The sequence below is a fragment of the Miscanthus floridulus genome, chromosome 3 (genome assembly GCF_019320115.1).
Source record: "Miscanthus floridulus cultivar M001 chromosome 3, ASM1932011v1, whole genome shotgun sequence".
Taxonomy (NCBI): Eukaryota; Viridiplantae; Streptophyta; class Magnoliopsida; order Poales; family Poaceae; genus Miscanthus; species Miscanthus floridulus.
Genome location: NC_089582.1, coordinates 144,015,271 through 144,036,691, shown reverse-complemented (window position 1 = coordinate 144,036,691; position 21,421 = coordinate 144,015,271). Strand labels below are relative to the sequence as shown.

The 21,421-nt window shown below is 48.3% G+C and overlaps 1 protein-coding gene and 1 long non-coding RNA gene across 8 annotated transcripts; both read left to right on the top strand.

Annotated features, from left to right (window-relative positions):
* Positions 1-11,385: 11,385 nt before the first annotated feature.
* Positions 11,386-13,400, top strand: LOC136544617 (coatomer subunit beta'-1-like). The gene is made up of 8 exons (XM_066536714.1): positions 11,386-11,505; positions 11,605-11,616; positions 12,069-12,265; positions 12,347-12,414; positions 12,539-12,564; positions 12,672-12,778; positions 12,984-13,128; positions 13,231-13,400. Exons 1-8 carry the CDS (start codon positions 11,386-11,388, stop codon positions 13,285-13,287), a joined length of 732 nt encoding a protein of 243 aa, XP_066392811.1. The 3' UTR covers positions 13,288-13,400.
* Positions 13,401-13,866: 466 nt separating this feature from the next.
* LOC136542684 (uncharacterized) lies at positions 13,867-18,937 on the top strand. Of its 7 annotated transcripts, none has more exons than XR_010780759.1 (5): positions 13,867-14,597; positions 14,670-14,811; positions 15,355-15,495; positions 15,727-16,674; positions 18,386-18,937. It is a non-coding gene; the product is annotated as an uncharacterized lncRNA (long non-coding RNA). The 7 variants fall into 7 exon arrangements; XR_010780758.1 differs by having other exon boundaries at positions 18,295-18,937; XR_010780755.1 differs by having other exon boundaries at positions 15,727-18,404; positions 18,484-18,937.
* The last annotated feature ends 2,484 nt before the right edge of the window (positions 18,938-21,421 follow it).

Here is a 21,421-nt window from a genome sequence, read left to right as displayed (position 1 = left end):
CCCAGTGAAGGGGTAACGGCTAGTTTAGCCCTTGGGGCTATAAATAGAAGTGGCCCTCGGCCATGGCTGGTGTGGAGCACCTCAAGGGACTTAGTGTCCATGCTTGTGAGTGCTTGGGAGCCCTCCATCACACATATACTTGATAGTGATCATTCGATTGTGTGAGTGAGCGATTCTAGTGCGATTGCATCGTGAGGTTGCATCGAGTGGCACTAGGTGATCGAGTTGCAAGCCGGTGGTGCTTGTTACTCTTGGAGGTTGCCACCTCCTAGACGGCTTGGTGGTGGTCTCCGTCGAAGCGCGCAAGAAGCTTGTGCGGCGCTCCGGAGAAGTGCTCGTGAGGGGCATTGTGCTCGCCCCGCGGGAGCCGCGAAGAGCAACTCTAGTAAAGCGTGTCATTGAGCTACCCTCACTCAAGGGGTAGGTTCTTGCGGCGCCCGACGTGCGGGCTTAGCGGGTGATGCTAATTAGCCGCCGAACCACCAAGTGAGCGGTCGACACAACGGGGACTAGCGTGTTGGCAAACACGTGAACCTCGGGAGAAAAATCATCGTGTCAACCTTGTTCTTCCCGTTGGTTTGCATCCCCATTACACAAGCTTGCAATTACTTTTATACATATTAAGCTTGTGTAGTTGCTCTTGTAATTAGATAGCTTGTGTAGCTTGCTAATTACCTTCTTGCTTGTGTAGCATAGAAGTAGCTCCCTTGCGTGGCTAATTTGGTTTTAGTAACCTTGTTAGTCACATTGCTTAGTTTGTGTAACTAAGTATTTGCGCTCTCTAATTAGGCATTGGTTGCCTTGTTATTGAGCATTGCTAGTGAGCTTAGTTAGCTTTGTGCTTTTGCTTACTAGCATGTGTAGGAGCTCCCTTGTTGTTTAAAGTACTAGTGGCATAGGTTTGTGTGACCTTGCTCCTAGAATTGTTTAGGAGAGCTCTAGCTAGCCCGGCACCTTTGTTGCATAATTGTTATCTTTGCAAGGTGCTAGTAAACATATATAGTGGGGTGTAGTCTTGGCTAGACCGTTAGTTTAAATTCCGCATTTGTATCGGTTAGCCGACGCGATTAAGTTTTAGAAAAGACTATTCACCCCCCCTCTAGTCGCCATCTCGACCCTTCACAAGTGTTGGTCGACACAACAGGGACTAGCGCACCGGTAAGCACGTGAACCTCGGGAGAAAAATTGGTTGTCTCTTGCCCTTTGGTATTCTTCTAGTGATTGATTTAGTATTCATTTTGTGATTGGTTTACTTCTCTACACGGCGATATAATCACCCTACTCACTCATTTATATTCTTGCAAACTAGTTGTGGCAAGCTCTTTAGTGTAATTAGAATTGAGAGCTTGCTTTGTTATTTTAAGTTCATCTAGTGGAGCTCTTTAGAGTAGCAAGATTAAGAGCTCTTAGTGAGTAGTAACATTGTAAGTTGTGTGCCTAGTAATCATTGCAACTAGAATTATTAGATAGGTGGCTTGCAACCCTTGTAGAGCTGAGCAAGTTTGCATTTCGCTATTTGTCATACTAATCAAATTGCTCTAGTTGATTTGTAGATTTTTAAATAGGCTATTCACCCCCCGTCTAGCCATATTAGGACCTTTCAATCAGGCCCATCCTCGTGATGCCGAGATCTTCTCTGGGTTGGCTTCGATGCCACGCTAAAAAATTATAAAACCTAGCAGCATACCCCTTGGGACCCTAAAAACACACTTCTTGGGGTTGAACTTGATGCTATTTGCTCGGAGTTTTGCAAAGGTCTGTTCTAGGTCGGCTATGACCTAGTCAGCCCATTTAGATTTGACCACGATGTCATCCATGTGAGGCCTCAATGGTTCACATCATTGTGACGTAGCAGAACAATCCGAATGGGGTGATGAAAGATGTCGCGAGTTGGCCAGACTCTTTCATCATGATTTGATGGTACCCGGAGTATGCATCAAGGAAGCAAAGGGTTTTGCACCCTGAGGTTGAGTCGACTACTTGGTCTATGCGTGGCAAAGAAAACAGATCCGTTGGACACGCTTTGTTAAGACCCATGTAGTCAGCACATATTCTTCATTTTCCACTCTTTTTATGTACAAGAACAGGATTGGCTAACCACTCGAGGTGGTATACTTCCTTGATGAACCCGACCACCAAAAGCTTCACAATCTCCTCACCGATCGCCCTACGTTTCTCCTTGTCGATGCGACGCAGGCGCTGCTTCACTGGCTTGGAACCTGGCTTGATCTTCAAGGCGTGCTCGGTGACTTCTCTAGGAATGCCTAGCATGTCTGTGGGTTTCCACGCAAAGATGTCTCTGTTGGCGTAGAGAAAGTCGATGAGCGCGCTTTCCTATTCAGAGGAAAGCGTGGTGCCAATGCGTACCACTTTGCCCTTGGAGCCACTAGGGTCTATGAGGACCTCCTTGGCACCCTCTACAGGTTCAAAAGACCTGGCCAACCGCTTGGGGTCAAGTGCTTCTTCGGTGATCTCTTTCCTGATGGCCGCGAGCTCTTTGGAGGCGACAATTGCCACGGTGTGCTCGTAGCACTCGACCTCGCACTCGTAGACGCGCTGGAAGGAGGTGCCAATAGTGATGACCCCGCATGGACCCAGCATCTTTAGCTTTAGATAGGTGTAGTTGGGGACGACCATGAACTTCACGTAGCATATACGTCCCAGGATGGCATGGTAGGTTCCATGGAACCTGACCACCTCGAAGGTAAGGGTCTCCGTCCTATAATTGGATAGATCCCCGAGTGGTACGGCCTGCTTTTTAGGCATGATGCCGTGGAAAGGCGCTCTACTCGGTCGGATATGCGATCGGTCGATGCCCATGGCGTCGAGCGTCTTGGTGTACATGATATTGAGGCCACTGCCTCCATCCATCAGTGCCTTGGTGAGTCGCTTCGTGCCAATGATCAGGTCAACCACGAGCGGATATCGTCCCGGCTACGGGACGCTTTTCGGGTTGTCGGTCCGATCAAAGGTTATGGCAGACTCCAACCATCAGAGGAAGGTAGGCACGACTGGATTGGTCGTATAGACCTCATGGCACGCGAGCTTCTGGCGGCGCTTGGAGTCATAGGCCGCCGACCCTCCGAAGATCATGAGGCAGCCATCTAGCATCAGAAAGTCACCGTCCTTCCCCTCGGCGTCATTTGTGGATGGCTTGGGGTCCTTCCTATGCTCCCCCTTGTTGGAGCCTTCGGACAAAAACTGCTTTATGAGACCACATTCCCTATATAGATGTTTGATGGGGAAAGCATGGTTCAGACATGGTCCTTCGAGTAGCTTCTCAAAGTGGTCCGAGGTGCCTTTGGCGGGCTTTCGACCCCCCTTGCGGTCGGCGGCGACCACGAGCGAGCCCTCGCGCCGCTGCTTGTTCTTCTTCTTGCTGGGACGGCTAGAGGCACCTTTGCCAGCGTCCTCATCCCGCTTCGCCTTGCCCTTGAGGCGGTCGAAGATCGCTACGACCGCCTCCTCGCCTAAGACATGGCTGGTGGCGATGTCGAGGAGCTCCTTGGTGGTTTGTAGGCCCTTACATCCTAGCTTGTGAACCAGGGACTTGTAGGTGGTCCCAGACAGGAAGGCTCATATGACGTCGGCGTCGGCAACTTTAGGCAGCTCATTGCACTGCTAGGAGAAGAGCCGGATATACCCATGAAGAGTTTCCCCGGCCTTCTGTCGGTAGTTTTTAAGATCACATGGGTTCCTAGGACGCGTGTATGTGCCCTGGAAGTTTCCCACAAAGATCTCTTTTAGATCCGCCCAACTTTGGATTTTGTAGGGCAGAAGGTGTTCCAACCACGTTCGCGCCGAATCGGTCAGGAACAATGAAAGGTTGTGGATAATGAAATCGTCATTATCCGCTCCACTGGCTTGGCAAGCAAGCTGATAATCCTCGAGCCACAGTCCGGGGTTTGTTTCCTAGGAGTATTTTGGGATGTTGGTCGGCGGTCGGTACTACAGTGGAAAGGCGACGTTGAGGATGTGTCGGCCAAAGGCCTGAGGTCCTAGCAAGTCGGGGCTCGGGCTTAGGTCCTCGTCGCTGTCGTAGTGTCCGCCACGACGAGGGTGGTAGCCATAGCTGGCCCCTCCTTCGCGTCGCCGTGGGCACACCGGCGGGCATCGAGGGTGTCGCGTGCGTCACGGTTGCGACCGAGACGCTCATGCACCGGGACCGTGGTGCATGGCCTGTCGTCTCGCTGTGCCTAGTGGACTGACACGTCCATGTTGGGTCGCTCTAAGGGTGCACGCTAGCAGGCATCGATCTCGCGTCATCGGGACAGCGAGCTCTCAGCCTGTTGTGCCGCCACACGCTCGAGCAGTGTGCGAATCTCGCGATGGGCCCGGCGATCCTCGGGCGTTGCGGGCCCCGGAAGCCCTCGAAGCAAGGCTGCCTCAGCAGCGATGTTCTGGCTTGCCTGGGTAAAGTGTGAGAGGGCTTCATCGTCCTCAATGATCCTCTGGTTCACGTCGCGGGCCACGACGCGCGCACACCCGCTGTCTCCATGGCGCTCGAGCTTCGCGCGTTCCTGCTCGAGCTGGAGTCGTGCTTCCTCGAGCCCTTGGTGCCGAGCCTTCAGCTGCTCCACCTGCAGGCGAGGTGAGGCCCCTGCATCCCTCTCAACCTCGTCGTTGAGGTCGTTCGTTGGGTAGCCTCTCCCTCATGGTTGCTTTCGACGTGTCTCTCGGGGGTACCTGCGACGAAACATTCACGAGAAGGGTGATGGCTCCTCCTGCTGGAGTCAGAGTCATAGGGTGACCCCGATTCTCCCGCGAGGAGGTCGTGGAAAGATTCCGCGACATATTCGGTCATCCTCACGAACTCGTCGTTCGCGGGGAATGGAGGCGTGCGTTGCGCCACAAGGTGGCCAACGGTCTCTGCGGTGTTGCGGAGACCGGACGGGAGTGCTGTTAGGGCGCTCCGGATGAGGTATTTCAGGGAGAGCGGCTCTCTTCGGGCAAGCTACATCATGACGTTGGCAAACGAGAAGGTGAGGTGGTGCTGTCGGGGCGCTCTGGGTGAGGTATTCTAGGGAGAGCGGCTCCCGGGATGGTCGGGCTCCCAGGAAGACGCCGAGCTGGTGCTCTAACCTCCCGTAGTCGAAGCCGAGGAGCTGGTCACTCCCGAGGACGCGGGCCTCCGGTGCGCGCAGCTGTAGCTCCTCAAGCGCCTTGGCGATCGCGTCGAGGCCGGTGGGGTGGAGAGTTTGGACGGCGGCGGGAGCCCGCGCCAACCCTCCCTCCGTCGTAACGATGAAGTCTAGGTTCCCGAAACGCATGTGCGCGCCCGGGACCAGCTGACGCCATTACTGGCCATCCGAGACCGGAAGTGGATGTCGAGACGCGCAAAAGGTCCCTACGCACGCCAACTATCGATGTCTCGAGTTACCACCGACGAATAAATTTGTATTATTACATGTCTGTCTTGGATTTCGCGCGAATTTTACGTTCGAGGCAAATCCAAGGGCTCAAGTTGAACGTGCGTCGTATATATGCAGTTTCTGAAAAGGGAGTGTTTCTGAAGGTGTGACTCGTGAGCTGAAGATTGTCAGAGATTATTCCTTTGTTATAGCAAAAGTTGAGTTCAGACGGAGTTTGTGAAAAGGTAAATCCTTGTTCTGAAGTTGTGACTCATAACCTGCACACGGCTCATCTGAAGCCCTCAATGATTCCATCGGAGCAGTGTCGCGTAGCTATCCTGATTCTCGAAGCAGATCGGTGGACAGAGATCACCTGAGGTTTGGATCATAGCAGCCCAGCGTGAGAAAAACCAGCTGCAAATCTCATCCGAAATCCGCTGCCAATTCCTGCCACGCTTATTAGTTATTACTTTACTCTGAACAATTTTCCCTTTCCTTTAGGCCAAACTCCAAAGATATAATACGCTACGGCACGTCGGCACCCTTGTAAATAAATAAATGAATGAATAAGCCATGAAAATGGGATGAGCTAGAGACAGAGCATTGGCAGCCATATGAATATGTAGTGGTGCAGGCATCTTTGCAGCTCCTCCTCGGTTGGAATTTTGTGTACGTTTAAAACGTTTTTTGTTTGTGGGGAGAAGACTGACCAGGTACGTCGGAGGTCGTACTCATCCAACTTGCGTTATTCCCTGATGTGGATGTGAAGAAACAGATAAACAGACTGGGAAGGTTTGTGTCAAGATAGCGTCGCTCTGGGGATTACTCCCTCCGTCCAAAAGTGGTAACGATAATGCTGGACGGCCCGGTCCGCCTCGCGTCGCTCGCTCATACCCACGATGCTCGTTCCCTCCCATTGTGCGACCCAGCCGACGCGGATTCTCCGCCTCCACCGGGACTCGTGCTCGGAATCGCGCCTCTCACCCGGTCTAGTGCCGTCCTTCGCAGCCGCTTGCATCATCCACCTGCTGCGACCATCGCCGAGGCCTGTGCCTCACGCCTAGACTAGCACCGCCGTCTGCGTCACTATGTCGCATCGAACTCCGTGTTGATGAGCCTTTTGCAATCGTATGTTTCACGCGTTTTAGATGTATGTTTCATCTGTATGTTTTATGTGTTTTATCTGGATGTTACAAAATGATCTGGTGTTGCATATGTTGCAATAGCTACACACGTACTCCCTCTGTCCCTAAATGTCTGTTGTTTTCGCTTCCCGAGAAACAACTTTGACTAAATATATATTAAAAAATATTAATACTTATGATACATAATTAGTATCATTGGATAGATATTTAAATCTAGTTTTTTTAATAATTTTATTTGGAGATAGAAATGTTGCACGTATTTTCTATAAATCGAGTCAAAGTTATTGGCACGCAAATCGTGGTGACAAACGTTTAGGGACAAAGGGAGTATGTTTCAAGTGTATGTTCTACATGTTTCAGTTGTTTCAGACGTATGTTGCAAATATATATTCTAAATGTTTCAGCTGTTTCATATGCATGTTGCAACCGTTTCATCTGGATGTTGCAATAAGTATACAAGTATGTTTCAAGAGTATACTGCATATGTTGCAATGATCGGACGGATGTTGCAGAGGAGATGAGACATTAGGACGGAGAAGGGGTGCGGCGGAGGACAGGGGCGCAGCGGGGGATGGCGTCGTGGTGAGAGGGGAGGAGCGTGGCAAGCTGACGCGGGGCGCAGCCGGGATGGGTTTCAGGCGCAGGATGGGTCGCGTGTGGCCGGACGCAGTCGCTGGCGCGAGACGGGTCGCGGGCTGTCGGACGCGATCGCTGGCGTAGGATCTGTGAGCACGGAGGCATCCGATGCGCCGCAAGTGTAGGCATCGTAGCTGCGTCCGGCCGTTCGGGCACTAGCCCTATTAGACTCGAGGAAAATAGTTTAGAGCATAGTAAAACTTACTGTCGGTGTCTCGAGTTACCGTGGACGGGTAAATTTGTATTATTGCGCGTCTGACTCGGATGGTGTGCTTAGAGGACACGAGGTTTATACTGGTTCGGGCAAAAAGTCCCTATGTCCAGTTCGTCGCTGTTGCTCGTGTTAATAGCACTGAAAGTTTGTAGTATGAGTACAAACGGCCGAGAGAGAAAGAATCCCAAGTCTCTGGTTATGTGAGTGAACGGGTGTTGAGAGCTCGATTGCTGCTCAGCCGAGTGCTCGTATCCTGCTTCTTGTGTTGATCTCGATTGATCGATTTTAATCAGATCGACCCCTTTTAAGGGAACGCTCTGCTTTTTCTTTTATAGGCCAAGGGAAAGCACATGTTACATCGAAGGAAAAGGAGAAGAACGAGAGAGAGAAGCCCTTCAGGACCGCTGGGTCGTTCTTCTTCTTCATGCGGGCCCCGCCGACCCTGTAGATGTCAACAAGGACAGCTCCACATCGCGGCCCTGTCCATCACTAGCACCACGCGCAGGCGTCGTCTGTCGATCATGGCGTTCCATCCCGTCCTGGCAGACGTCGTGGGGAACTGATGCGTCTGTCACCATTCGTACGAGGATTAGGCGGAACAGCACCGGCACGCCTGACGCTGTTCTTGATGTGAACCCTCTAGTATGGCCTGTCATGGCCACAGGTTATATCGAGACGTGCCATTCTCTTCCTTAATGTCATAGTCTTGACCCAGGCCCATACACCTGGACCTGGAGTCGTTGGCGGCGGTAAAGGGTCGGACGAGACGGAGCCCGCACCCACGGGGTCGGACGAAGCGGATCCCGCCCCAGAGGTCGGGCGAGGCGGAGATTATGGCCTCGGGGTCGGGCGAGGCAAAGCCCTTCCTCACAGGTCGGGCGAGGCGGAGCCCGCGCGTCTTAGGGTCGGTTGGAGCTGTAGTCGCGCTCTTGACTGCTCGGATGAATCAATGTTGATTACCATTAGCTCCTCCTTTTCGGATACTTTCGTATTGATCCCCGACACTTACATAGATAAATTTGTGTTAAAAGTGCCTCTAAGATGATATTGTTGTTTTTTTAGCCGCCGACTTTATATTAATATTATAAGAGAAACTAATAGTAAAAATCTATTCTATATGACTTTTCCTACTATTTATTACTATTACCATTTTTTGATGGAGAGAGTATAATTTTTTTTTCCAACTACTACTATCAAATTTACATATATATAGCAATTATATACATTAGGTGATTTTACATAGGATGCGACGCGTGACCCCCTCCACGTCGCGCCTCCCTACACGACGGATTGGAAAGATTTTGTGTCAAGATAGGTCCTCGTCATTTTAGCACTAAAGATGTTGTAGCAACACTGTCACCACTTCTGTAACAAGATGCGTTGTGTAATAAGGTTCTCTGTGCTGAAATGGGAATTAAAAAAGAACATGCATAAAGAAAAAAGGGCGGAGTTCTGATTCTCTGCACTGGATTCCTTGCTTATCTAGCTCGGTGAGGCGGTGACGCGCTGATTATAATAAGCTGGTGGGTAGTTACAAAATCAGCACCGGATGAATGTCCATATTATTCTTGGTTCCATCTTCCATGTGTTGTTCAGCAGCCTGCTTATCCCCTCATGGATTTTTTTTACTAATTGCAGCCTAGTAAGGTATCCATCGAGAAACTGTTTTGATTTGCACCTGCTGGTACCAATCAACCATTCATATTTCCATTTTCCAACCACTGGCGGTAATTAATCTAGAGGCAGATTAAAACGCTCGTATGCTGGATGCCAACAAGAACTATCCACCTATAGGATTCGCCACTAACATAAACTAGTCCCTGAGGAGCTTCAAAGCAGGCCAGATCATCATCACCATCATCCCTGATATGACTAAAAGTAGCAGTGACAGGAGGCAGAACCTGAAACTGAGAGCGTAATATAATGGGAGGGTGTGGATGGATTGGATGATTCAATCCCGGCTTCTAGAACGAGTTAGTACACGTACTAAGCATTTTCAGGCATGACGGACGATGATGAGGTGAGGCGAGATGCGTGCGTACATGGATTGTTTAATTATTTGAAAGATGTGTCGCTGATTATATGTGGGATCGGCCATGCATCGCTTTCACCTGGAAGCTACTCCTAGTAGCAGAAGAAGCGTTGGTTAGCGGCAGCCACACCACCCATCCTCGCTGGAAATAAAAAGCCCGGCGGAAACGGAAAGGTGGATGCGGTTGCGGATGCATTTGCTTCGCCGTCGGCGGTGTGTCGCTGTCTTATCCAGACGCACGAGCATACGCACACATTGCACCCATCCGATGAGGGCAGCAACTCTGGTTGCTTGTCTTGTGCAACCCACCTAAGCAATGCAAGTAGCTACCTGCAAAATAAGTTTTAGGCTCGCTCTGTCTGATGAACGTCGGCAATCGGCATGCAGTAGAAACTAGCTCAGGCTGTGTTTGTGTTGGTCAGTACTCTGCATTCTTGAAGATACTCTGGCATGCATCATCGTCCTTTGTTTCACCAAAGGGTTAGAAGAGAAAAAGAGAAGGCAACGACAACTTGCACTGTCGGGTTCAGACAGTGGAATCCACACATTGCTCAGGAATCGATCGATCAGGAACTGAAACAAGATAAAGGGTTGACAACGACGAATTGAAGCCCCTGCAATGCAACCCTCCATGATCGATGCTAGACCTGCAAGTGCAGTTCTCCAATTCCTAGCTCTACGCGCGACGATTCGCTGGGAGTGCGAGCCACTCGTAAGTCGTAACAAACTGCAGGTTTCGTATTATATATTCAGATGAATTCATTATTGATTCATCAGCAGCGTCAGGTCCTAGTTAGCCAGTATAAGTCACTTTCCGTCCTTGAAAGAAACGATTTAAGGCTGTACGTAGACATTTGGATGGATGGATGGATGCCGCTTGCTCGACACACGTTTCGTCCGCTTGCTCGCGGCAGCCATCGCTTGCGCGCGTCTTCCCCGTCCGTCCACCGTCGTCTCACTCATTCTCACATGCAGCGCAACGACGACGGAGGCTTTCGAGGGCCCTGGTCTGGACGAAACGAAACGAACCGAGAGCCCCGTGACCCTATCAACCCGACCCCCGGCCCAAGCATCGGCACGGACCTAATGAGCGGCCTATACAAGGCCCAAGAGCCGATGCAGTGGGCTCGAGGAGGCGTCTGGCCCGTGTGGCCAGCCCACGACTCCACCGCACACCTCCCAGGCGTGCGTGCTCAACTCAACTGCTCATGTACCGGCCCCTGCTCAGCTGCCCTGCCATTCTCCGTCCTTTGCATTACCCTTCACCCCCTTCCCAGAACTGCGTCAAAAACCTGGTGCTCTTTTTCTTTAAATTTAATTAAACTCTACAAAATTTTAGCTTAAAACAATCCTAGGAATTTATTTATTGGACGGAAGGAGTGCTATGATAAACAACTTGGTACAACTGCCATGGTAGTCTATTCTCCTCTCTATTTTACATTCTCTTGTCCCCGAATCTATATTCTTCAAAGTTCTCTTGTTATGTTTATATACATATGAATTTACTATCATTAAGCCGGCGAGCTTTGGCCGCCAGCCAAGGTGGCCACGTCGCCCGAAATTCCCCTGGACGTCCGATTCAGCGATCCACGGTCCAGACTGCCTCCACCGTTGCTACAGTGCGTACCCGCCCGCTACGAAGCCCTCGCCGGCTCTCCCCGACCCTGACCCCGACGCCCTCCTCCTCTTCGCTCTCTCTCTCTCCCTCTCCCTCTCTCGATCCATGACGCCATGCCGAAGCGCACGGAACACACAGGCGGGGCGGCGTAGCTGCGGCCACCCTCATCCTCCACCTCCCCACACCGCCGCCGCTCCCCTGTGCGCTGGCGGCGCCGCACCGCATCGCCGGACGCCGCCCCCGCTTGGGCGGCGCACCGGCGCAGGTGGCGCCGGTACGGCCCTAGCCCCGGCCTCGGCTCCGGTGGCGCACTGCCCCGCGGCACCAGGCCTAGGCGGCCGGCCCCCGCCGCCGCGGCCACGCCGACCTAGGGTTTCGCGTTTCCATCGATGGCCGTCCTGGATCGGCCGGGCCTCGGACCTCGGCGCGGGTGGTGCACTAGCGCAGAACTGGCACTGCCACGGCCGCCGGCCCCGGCGGTGGCCGCCCCCGTCGACGAGCGTCTCCTTGTGCCATCGCCCGAGCGTTGACCTAGCTGTGCAGCGTGCAAAATTAGAAGTTGCAAAGGTACTGATTATATTGTCACTAATTTTCTTCTAATACCATAGACTATATTTGAGGTATTGTATACTGCATTGCTGCAAAATTACTAACATATATTATAAGACCTCTCATGCCTATTTACTGTACAGGCTATCGCCATAGAAGAAAAAAGTCAATCTAAATGGAAGCAGTTAGGCGAACTCGCCATGTCCACAGGCAAGCTTGGCTCTTAAACCTTATGAAAGTTTGTATTTGACATTTAAATAACTACATTGCTGAGAAACAAGTTTTCAAGAATGGAATGCCTCTTGTGTAGTTTGACGTTTGTTTTTTTTGGTGATCAAATAGTTTTGGGTCCGGCCCTTTAATCTTCTCAATACTTCAATGGAATATGTTTTCCTTGCCAAAACTCTCCAAACGAATCAGAATGATGTCAATTGAGAGATGACCTAAATTGAACATATCCTATCTGTATTAGCTCGTGAATGATAGCTTATTGGCATGGGTATGCCACAACTCTACATTGCAGCTAGAGTTGGCGGAGGAATGCCTTCTTCAAGCGAAGGATTTAAGTGGCTTGTTGCTACTGTACTCATCTCTTGGAGATGCTGAAGGAATTGAAAAGCTTGCTTCTTTGGCAACAGAACATGGAAAAAACAATGTTGCTTTCCTCTGCCTTTTTATGCTTGGTAAAGTGGAAGATTGCATACAGTTGCTTGTAAACAGGTAAATCTTGTTTCCTGTGATTAAATCCTTGTTTTGCTGCTCTTTCTTTGAGAGCTAAACATTATCTTGTGTATTCTGCAGTAACCGTATACCTGAAGCTGCATTAATGGCACGATCATATCTTCCTAGCAAAGTACCAGAGACAGTCGGCCTATTCGCTAGTTGGTTTCTGGGCTGGTTTGGGCTGACTGGTGCTGGTTTATTGTGAGAGAAAAACACTGTTGGCTGGCTGGTTTGGGCTGGCTGAAACCAACAAGCGAACATGCTGAGTAGCAATTTGGAGAAACGACCTCAGTAAAGTAATTTCTTAATGTTCCCATCTTAGTCTTCTTACTGAAAAGTGTCGTGCCATTCGAAAAAAAAAAACATGCTATTATCTTATTCTTTTACTGTACATTGTATGCAGATTAATCCAAAAGCTGCAGAGTCTCTACCAGATCCTTCTGAATATCCAAATTTATTTGAAGACTGGCAGGTTGCTCTGACCGTAGAAAAAAACATTGCTTCTCAGAGGTACACATTATCACACAAACTACTATGTTCTGTTCTACCATATTGCTTACCAGAAGTTAAAAAAAACATTGAATCACAGAAACTGCTTATTTGTTGCAAAGAGTAATGTCACCATTATTGCATCTGCTCTGAGTCTTGAGCCCTGACCACCTCACAGTTTTTGATTAAGTAAAATTTTTGCAATAACATAAATCTTTATGTGCAGGGGCCATTATCCTCTTGCTGACCAGTACTTGAATCATGCTGACAAGTCAGACATGGCTCTTGTTGAAGCTTTCAAAAGGATGCAGGTCATGGAGCATGAGGAACTTGAAGATGCAGCTGAGGAAAATGGAGAACCTGATCAACTGGTATCTCATGTGCATTCTGCTTCTTAGTGTCCATTTTGAACATCATGTTTCAGTATGCCACGAGGGTTTTAACTCAGTTTCGTAACTTTGAAATTATTTCAGGTATGTTACGGCTGTCAGGTTTTTAGTAGTGTGGAAGTTCTTAATCACCAGTGTTAGCTTACAGTGCTTTGTGTGGCCTTGAGGTTTTAAGACGCTGTTCTAAATTTTGCGTTGTAAATTCTTTATTACCACGTATAGAAAGTGTCATGATTTCAAAAGTATGAATAGTATCTGTGTCCGGCACCATATTAAAAAAGCTCCAGTCTTTCGGCTTTTGTGCATGACATTTCTACATTAAACTCCTAATATTGTTTCCATGCAAAGATTAAACATATTTCTTATCTGCGCCTTAACCAGGTGATTTGCCGACGCGCGTGATGGCGCACGTAATGGACTGTATATATTAATCAGTAGGGACTTGCCCCTCCGGTCTCGTTAAAAGAAAATAATCTGCTCGAGCTAGCTATGGATTTTACATGTGCACTAAAATATTGTTTACTGTACCAAAACAACCCGACAGAGCTAGATTTTCAACGCATACTAATCAAAACTAATCTAACCATCATAATTACTAAGCACTAATATAACATATTATTAATTATTATTTTTTACTAACTATCAAGATTAGAAAATGTGGATGAGTTTATTCAGCTATTTTTTGTTTGTAGACTCATCCAACATATAGAGGGGATTTAAAAGCCAAAAAGATGGCCAGCTCCTCCGCCTGCGCCACCCTCCACGTCGCCCAAAATAGCCTCGGCCGTCCGATCACGCGTTTGGTGGCCCAGATCGCTCGAAGCAACAGCTTCTGCAACAGCTTCTCAGCTTCGACCACTCTTTATTGGCATCCACTAGCTTCCCGTGTAATTCTCTCAGCATAATCCGGCTTCTGCTCTGGAGCCAATCCATCAAATATATACTGCGGCTTCCGATTTTGGGTCCAGATCCTTCTATAGGAAAAAAAAAGAGTCGGCCTCATCACTTCCCCGTTCTCCCCCACTCCTCCCGTGGCTCGCACGGATGCCGCCGCCGCCGCTCGCGCCTCCCCTTCCTCTCCTTCTCTCCCACGGCGATGCACCGGCTACGGCCACGCCGCTGGTCGCGGGGTGCGGGCGGAGCACAGCCCTGGCGCGGCGTGGCTGGCGAGGGCGCCGGTGTGGAGGCCGCCGAGCGTCCGCCGGCGCGGGCGGCTCGGCGACCACCCGGCGCGAGCAGACCCCAGGTAAAGGCGGCCTCCCTCCCTTGCTCCTCTTCTCCTTCACACTCCGGCGCTGGGGTCAACCGGAGATCTGCGTGCTTGTCGTCCACCTTTGCTGGGGTTCATCGGGGGCCTCCATGACTGGATCCAGTGCCTCCATGGCCGGATCCGTTAGTTCCCCCACAGGATATTTGGAATCACATGATCCACTGGTCCGTCGGCGTCTTAGGTAAGTAAATGGCCTTATCTCTTTGCGTTATGGTTAGGGGATGCACTGATATTTGGGGATTTTGATTTCTAGGGTTCTGGATTGGGCAAGAACAGGGGCATTTCTATGGTGCTCTATCTTCTCCTCTCTGTAGATCCATACTCCATCTTCTTTTTTCTATGGATGCAAATGGAGCAGCCAAGGTGAAAAAGATGCTATCGATCTCCGCCACCAGGTGCCTTACCCTCCTCCCTTTAAACTATGATGCTGGATGAAAATAGTGCAGATTAAAAACAGAACTGTGTTAGGATAAACCATAACACGGTTGCTTCACAGGTTGGCAACTTGCCAGATGCCTCATTTATAATAAGGAATGTTTCTTTTCGGTGCATGGAGCAGATACTGAGTCTAGAAAATTCAGTCTCAATCTCTTTTCTGCATATATCAGTGCCAGTGTATGTGTTTTTGTTTTTTGAAGCAGACATATTATAACACTGAGATGTCAATAATCTTGCGCTATCAAATTTGGTTTTTGTATACGGGAATCATACTAATAGCATGTTGTTACTGTTACTAACATCCTGAGTTTTGTATATGCCATGCTACACTATTCATGCCTATGGTCATTCCAGATATAGCAGTCCACATATTTGCCTCAGAAGTTAACTTTAAATATATGTGCTAATACTCTGGAGAGCTTGATAAGCTACATGCTTGCCACCCAAAGTTTAGCTTATCAATTCCTAATGGTCTTAGTTCACCTTCCTTTTGTCTTCAGGTTCTCAGGTAATATGTGGTTACCTTTTCTCAGGTGGCAGCTGCCAACGCAGGTCTCTCCATGACAAGATTTGTTGATGCCGGTTTTTATTGGAGAATTTGATGATTTCAGAGGAAGATTGATCATGTTTCTTGATTATTGGTATTTTCGCACCATCTCCTTTATCAGTTCTACCTATTTCCCGATACATTCGTAAATTCTAAGTTCTATGCAACTGCTTGCTGTCTAAGATGATGCAACGAAATTGACTAATTATCCAGTTAGTCCTTCGCTCTATCGTGTACCTCAAAAAATGCACAAAATGAAATCAAAAGAGATTTGTTGCGTCATCATATTTTTCGACGCCAATTCTAATATGGCTTTATTTTGTAGGTTGGGCTCCCTTAATCATCCAGGGGGAACACCTACTCAATCCTCGGGAGGACACCTAGGGTTCAGTTCATCGTTTTGGTATGTTATCCACTTTCTCTGCCTTCCTTAGATGTTAGTTTAGATTATTTCATAATAATAGATCGAAATGCTGCCTACTTATGTACTCATATATATGTCCTTTCCTTTGTTTTCTGTGTTCAAATAAGGTGTAATATGTGTTCAGATGGCATGAAGATATTCAGAATCAAATTCCAAATTGTTTTGGATATCTTATTGGATTTCGTAGTTTCCAGTTCCTCTAATTGAAGATGGTATCAAGTTTGAGCTGGTCCAAATATGCTTATCTAACTATCGTGCAGTACATGCTCCTTGCCGCTGCCGACCCACTTATGACTTATCTCAACATATACGCTGTATAAATAGTTGTACAACAGTACCACTATTGTTTATTTATAGCTCATTGCTTTCCTGCAATTTGCGTCAATGTGAGCTATAGGATTTTGACCATCTAGAACGAACCATGCTGCCATTAAGGGACCCACTATGCATCGTTGTTCTATTTGTCCGATAAAGTCAAACAGCTATAAGGCCTTTTTCTTTTATCATGCATTATATTACCTTACAATCATTCCAGTTTATTACATCACACAGGCTAGCCATTCCATGCAGGACAGAACCAACATCTACTTGTTTTTTCAGTTGCCATGCATAGCGTTTTTATTACATGATAATTGAATCAATGTTCTGTTGTGAGCGACAACATTTCCAAAAATTCGTCGGCTACTACAGCACATATGCTTCGAATTCAGTAGTATAGTTGAAATGTTTAGAGTTTTCATAAATACAGGTCTAATGAGCTCCTGATTTTATTTTCTAGCTTCCTCCAATATACCGCTCAAGGTTTGTTTAGCTGATCACAGATGTCAGCTGCTACCCTGCTGCCTAAAGGTTAATTTTCTTTATTGTTTTTAATTTACTTCAGTACATGTGTCTTTGGTTCTCCAAATAGGAGGTCTTTTGTTTGCTTCCATACGTCATGATTTCAACTTCCTATTTCTGCTCCCTATCCCAAAATGATGTACAACATAAATGAGTATGAGTTCCCTAGCTGAACTTATTTTCTAACTTATCTCTGTGTTTCGTTTTGCTTCACATGATGTTTGCAAACTACAGCCGAGCTGCACATGTTTTGTGGGCATAGTTTCTAAGAAAATATGCTAGATAAGGGGAAGTCAGCTGATGATCGATTCATCAGCAACATTAGTTGTTGCTCTAAATTTACGTACTCCATGTATTTCAGTTGAGTTGTTTGGTTATTAAATAATTGGGACATCAGAATCCATTGCCTTTGACTTTGATAGATCCTAGAGCTCATGGATTAGTTTATTTACGAATGTTTGACACTCCTACAACATGTTGTATAGAATATGTGTGCATGTAAATAGAAAACTACCTCAGGAACCTTAGTTAGCTAAGTGGACTGAAAGGGCCACCAAGTTTGATAAACTCTGTTAAGTTTCAGCCATCAATCATGGGTTTGGTGCTAATAGAAAATTAAGCAGATCATCCTGCATATATAGCTTTGCCTGTAGTAATTACAGATATTGATAGAAGTTATTAGTTTATAATTCAACTAATGATGATGATAGTGGACTCAGCAGTTTATAGTTCGGTTTAGATAATAGTCATAGATGGAACTGCTGCTAGAAAACTGTTGTTGGTGACTGTTGCAAACAATACAAAATCTTTATAGTTTCAGTGATGCTGTTGTTGGTCACGGTTGGGGAAAAAGTAATAAATAGTTTATTTTCCCATTTATTTCCTTATGAACTCGTGTTGACGAACTCACAGCGACGAACTCACAGCACTACTATGCAAAAAGAGGTCTAATTGCAACAGCGTGACTCCTGCAAAATAGTTAGGCCCAACCTGCAGCTTCCAGTTAATCTTAAATATAGTTGGTTATGAGCACCATTCAACTACACTGAACACTCTCACTTAAAATGTCCAACTGGTTAAAGAATGTGCTGCCATGTCTGCCTCTAAATTACATTTAGAAAAGATTAGTAATGAAGCTACAAAGGAGGAACCTTGTCTATATCGAAGTAAGTTCCACTAAGGTTCAATGCAGTGTCCAGGAAAAAAAAGCTTTGGTTAGTGCTGTTTTGCTGCTTTACTGACCTCATCTTTGCCTTATTTTTCCTTCTCCATATTCTGGATGCACCAGTAGTTAAGTTGATCCGTGCCTGATATGTTATATATAGTACACGTATCATAAGATAATATAGCTCAGTTAACTGATGATGTAACTAATTAGAGGAACATACTAAGAATTTCTGTAATGAAAACCTCTTGGATTCGAATGGAATTCATAGGAACTCTGACATGTTGCTTAAGACTCTAAGGCGGTTAAGAAGACAAGTTTTTCCCAAGCTATCCTTGCAGATAGAAAGGCAAATCAGATTGCCCACATCGGAAACTGTTTTTTTTAGCAGTGTTGTTTCATATACAATTCTAGGTTCTATTCATGACATAGGTATCTACTGCCATTTCCATTTACTTTTGTAGGGTATACATACAATATACATAGACAGCTAACACATTAAGGGTGCACTTCAATGGCGTTAACATCTCAAATTTGCTTGCTCTTCATTTTCAGATTGATGTCAATTTGTCCGGTTCGTCATATCGATCTTAAACAACCTCAACACTACACAGATTATGGACGTTGTGGTCATCCATTATTTATTGTTGCAGGACACAGGCTGCTCATTAAGAGGGCACACATTGAAGCCCCCAAACAAATGGCCAGCCATTGATCAACATCTGCGTTCAATTTTACGTATATATAACTTGGCTCCTCAGCTTCTTCTATACTTTTGTGCACTTATCCAAGGGAGTCTTAAAAGAAGATTACCATGAACTGATCTCAAAAAGGCTGAAGAGGAGACCACCATGATCTCCATAACCATAAATGTAAGCGAGATATGCTTGTGTAACTGGTTGAACATATTCTGAGGGCCTTGTGTATGATCAGGATATTGTCTACTATTGTATAGACTCTTCTATGTAGATCAGCTAGCTTTTCTTCATTGTACTGCTTTGTTGTGTCAAGGATGAGTAAAGGATAAATGATTCAGGGCTAGATGACTTTTTTCTAAGTCTTCAATTCATAATATACTAAATCCATGGAACAGTTCAGTTTCATACATGTATTGCGCACTTGAACATTGTACTGCTTTCAACTTTATACTTAGTTCACTTAGATTTCTAACACGCCCATTGTTACACAAAATCTCCATTTACAGGCACACAGGCGCGCGGATGCGCGCGCCAATCTACTAGTTATTATCTGTGAGTGGCCGCCCCCCATCTTGCTCAAGAGGGTGTGTTTGGGGAAAAAAATTACTGCATAAAGCCAGATAGTCGGTGTATCTTCCTGTGGCATTGTGGCTTGTACGCCATCATACACTATAAACACGCCTGAAAAAAGGTGAGGACCTGGATTTTAAAAATATTGAGTAATTGGGGCGGACGCATTATATTACATGATTTACATGCGACATGTTAGAAACCATGTGTCATGACCCGATGGTCATTCTAACTGAAACCTTTCAAATAAAAAAACACCCCACAGTCCACAACCCTAACCAACACCTCCCTTGGACCTTGGCCCTAAACCTTGCTACACATCACAAACATGTTTGGATCGCAAGTGTCCATCAACCTGGGCACACGACCAAATAGCCTCCTTTTAGCTCTTTTTCAGCAATGGACAATTCTAGCAACCTAATTGTAACACTCTGGTGTTACAAGCTCGTTTAGCACCGTGATTTAGACTTAAGTAAAATTTTCGAAAACGAGTTTCTCAAAATTTTTGATTTAAAATATACTTGATGCGATAAGCGAATTCCGTGTGACTTAGTTTGGTGGACTCAAATAAACGTCCAAGTTAAATTACTCCGTGCGTAAAGATATTTAGAAATGTCGAGCGATGATCCTAGCGAACGGTTTGTTCGGCTAGATTAAGCATAAAAAGCAACTTTTATAAATAAAATAAAATTCATTAATAAATAGAACGATATATATATATTTACTCACGAGTTTATTTTGATAAGCACGAACTGACGAGAGAGAGAGAGCGCAACAGCTTCGTTTACTTTTCCTGGCACGGCTTCAACGTACTCGACTTGCTTTGCAATTATGCACCGTCTCGTCTCCCTCCATGGCTCTGCATCCCGGCGCGTCGATTTGCCTGCGCTCCTATCTTCTCTCCCTCGCTTGCGTTGTATCTAAATTTTAGTGAGAGCACGTGGTTTTGCCCCTGCCTACGCCGTGTCCTCTCACCTTCCCGCGCTTGCCACTACTGGCCGCGTTGTGCCGTCCCATCCTGTTTCCTTTGGTGTGCTTGAAATTGGTGGCGTACCCGCACGAGTCTCCTTGCTTGCCTCTGTTTGCTGTCTGCCTCTGCTGTCCTTTTCACATTGACGCCATGCCGTTGTTTCCTCTACCGCTGCCATGTTGCACCATGGACGTACCGTCCCATCTTGGTACTCCACGGCACGTTCCTGTCGAATCGAGGCCGCCCATCCGCTAGGCGACGAGTTCGCGGTGCTTATCCCTGCAGCAGCCGCAACGCTTCCATCGTCGGCCTTGCGTCCTGCCCTCACGTACGCGCGCTCTGCGCACCGGCGTAGCCGCGCCGGCCGTATCGCACCGCTCGCTACCCCGCAACGCCAAGTCCACCCAGTGCTGGCCCTCACCGTGCGAGAGCACACAACCCCATGTTCCTGCTCTCCCTCCCCAGCTCCTGCGCCTCCCTTCCTACCGCTTGTTTTCCCTCGCGCGCCCACACGCTTGACCTCACGGTCCCGTGCTGGAGCTGTGGTCCCGCTCGCTGGCTCCCTCGGTCTCTCTGCTTGTCTCTGCGCTAGGCCGCTTCTGTCGCCGGCCACTGCCCGCGAAGGCACGCCCGTGCCCACAGCGCACGTCCTCCTTCCCCGCGCTGGAGTCGCTGCGCCTCCCTACCTACTCCGCTGCCGCCGCGGCTGCCTCGCGTTCCTTCCCTGGTCCTGTTGCACCCTGCAGCGCTACTGTGGCCACGCCGAAGTCGCTCGCCATCGCTGTCCCTTCACGTGTGCCCGCCGAGCGCCCGGCCGGGCCGCGACCGCCCGCGCCTATGGCCGAGACGACCATAGCCCCACGCCACCTCCTCCACACACCGTTGCTCCATGGTGCCCGTACACGTCTCCACCTCGCTCCCCGCGCTGCCTTCCTGTCCGCGCTGGGAACCACCGTGGCAGCGCCACATCACATTGGCCTGCCTCCCGTGCCCCGTCCACGCCGGTGCCGACCATCCCAGCGGTGCCCCTCCTTCTTCCTTCCCCACGAGCGAGCTCCCGACCCATGCTGGTTCGCTGCCCCCAGCAAGCGTCTTGGCCACGCGGAGCTTCGCCTCGCCCTCTCTCTTAGCTCCGTTGTTGCACGCCGCCGTCACCTGTGCCCGCGGTCGCCGGCGTCCCCTCCTCTTCCTCCCCACGCCGCGTCTCCATCATGTCTGCTCCCTTGCCCCGGCACGCCGCGCCGCCGCGTGGCCACCGTGCCTGCGCTGTCCGTCGATGCACCGCGGCCGCCACCGCCCGACCGTGCTGTGGCCATCCACGGGTGTGGCTGGATCCACTGATGCTTCCACGCG

Coding starts and splice junctions, on each gene's coding strand:
- LOC136544617 (XM_066536714.1), top strand. CDS start 11,386: ATGGCCGTCCTGGATCGGCCGGGCCTCGGACCTCGGCGCGGGTGGTGC. Junction 12,565..12,671: donor GGAGAAACGACCTCAGTAAA/GTAATTTCTTAA, acceptor CATTGTATGCAG/ATTAATCCAAAAGCTGCAGA. Junction 12,779..12,983: donor AAAAACATTGCTTCTCAGAG/GTACACATTATC, acceptor CTTTATGTGCAG/GGGCCATTATCCTCTTGCTG.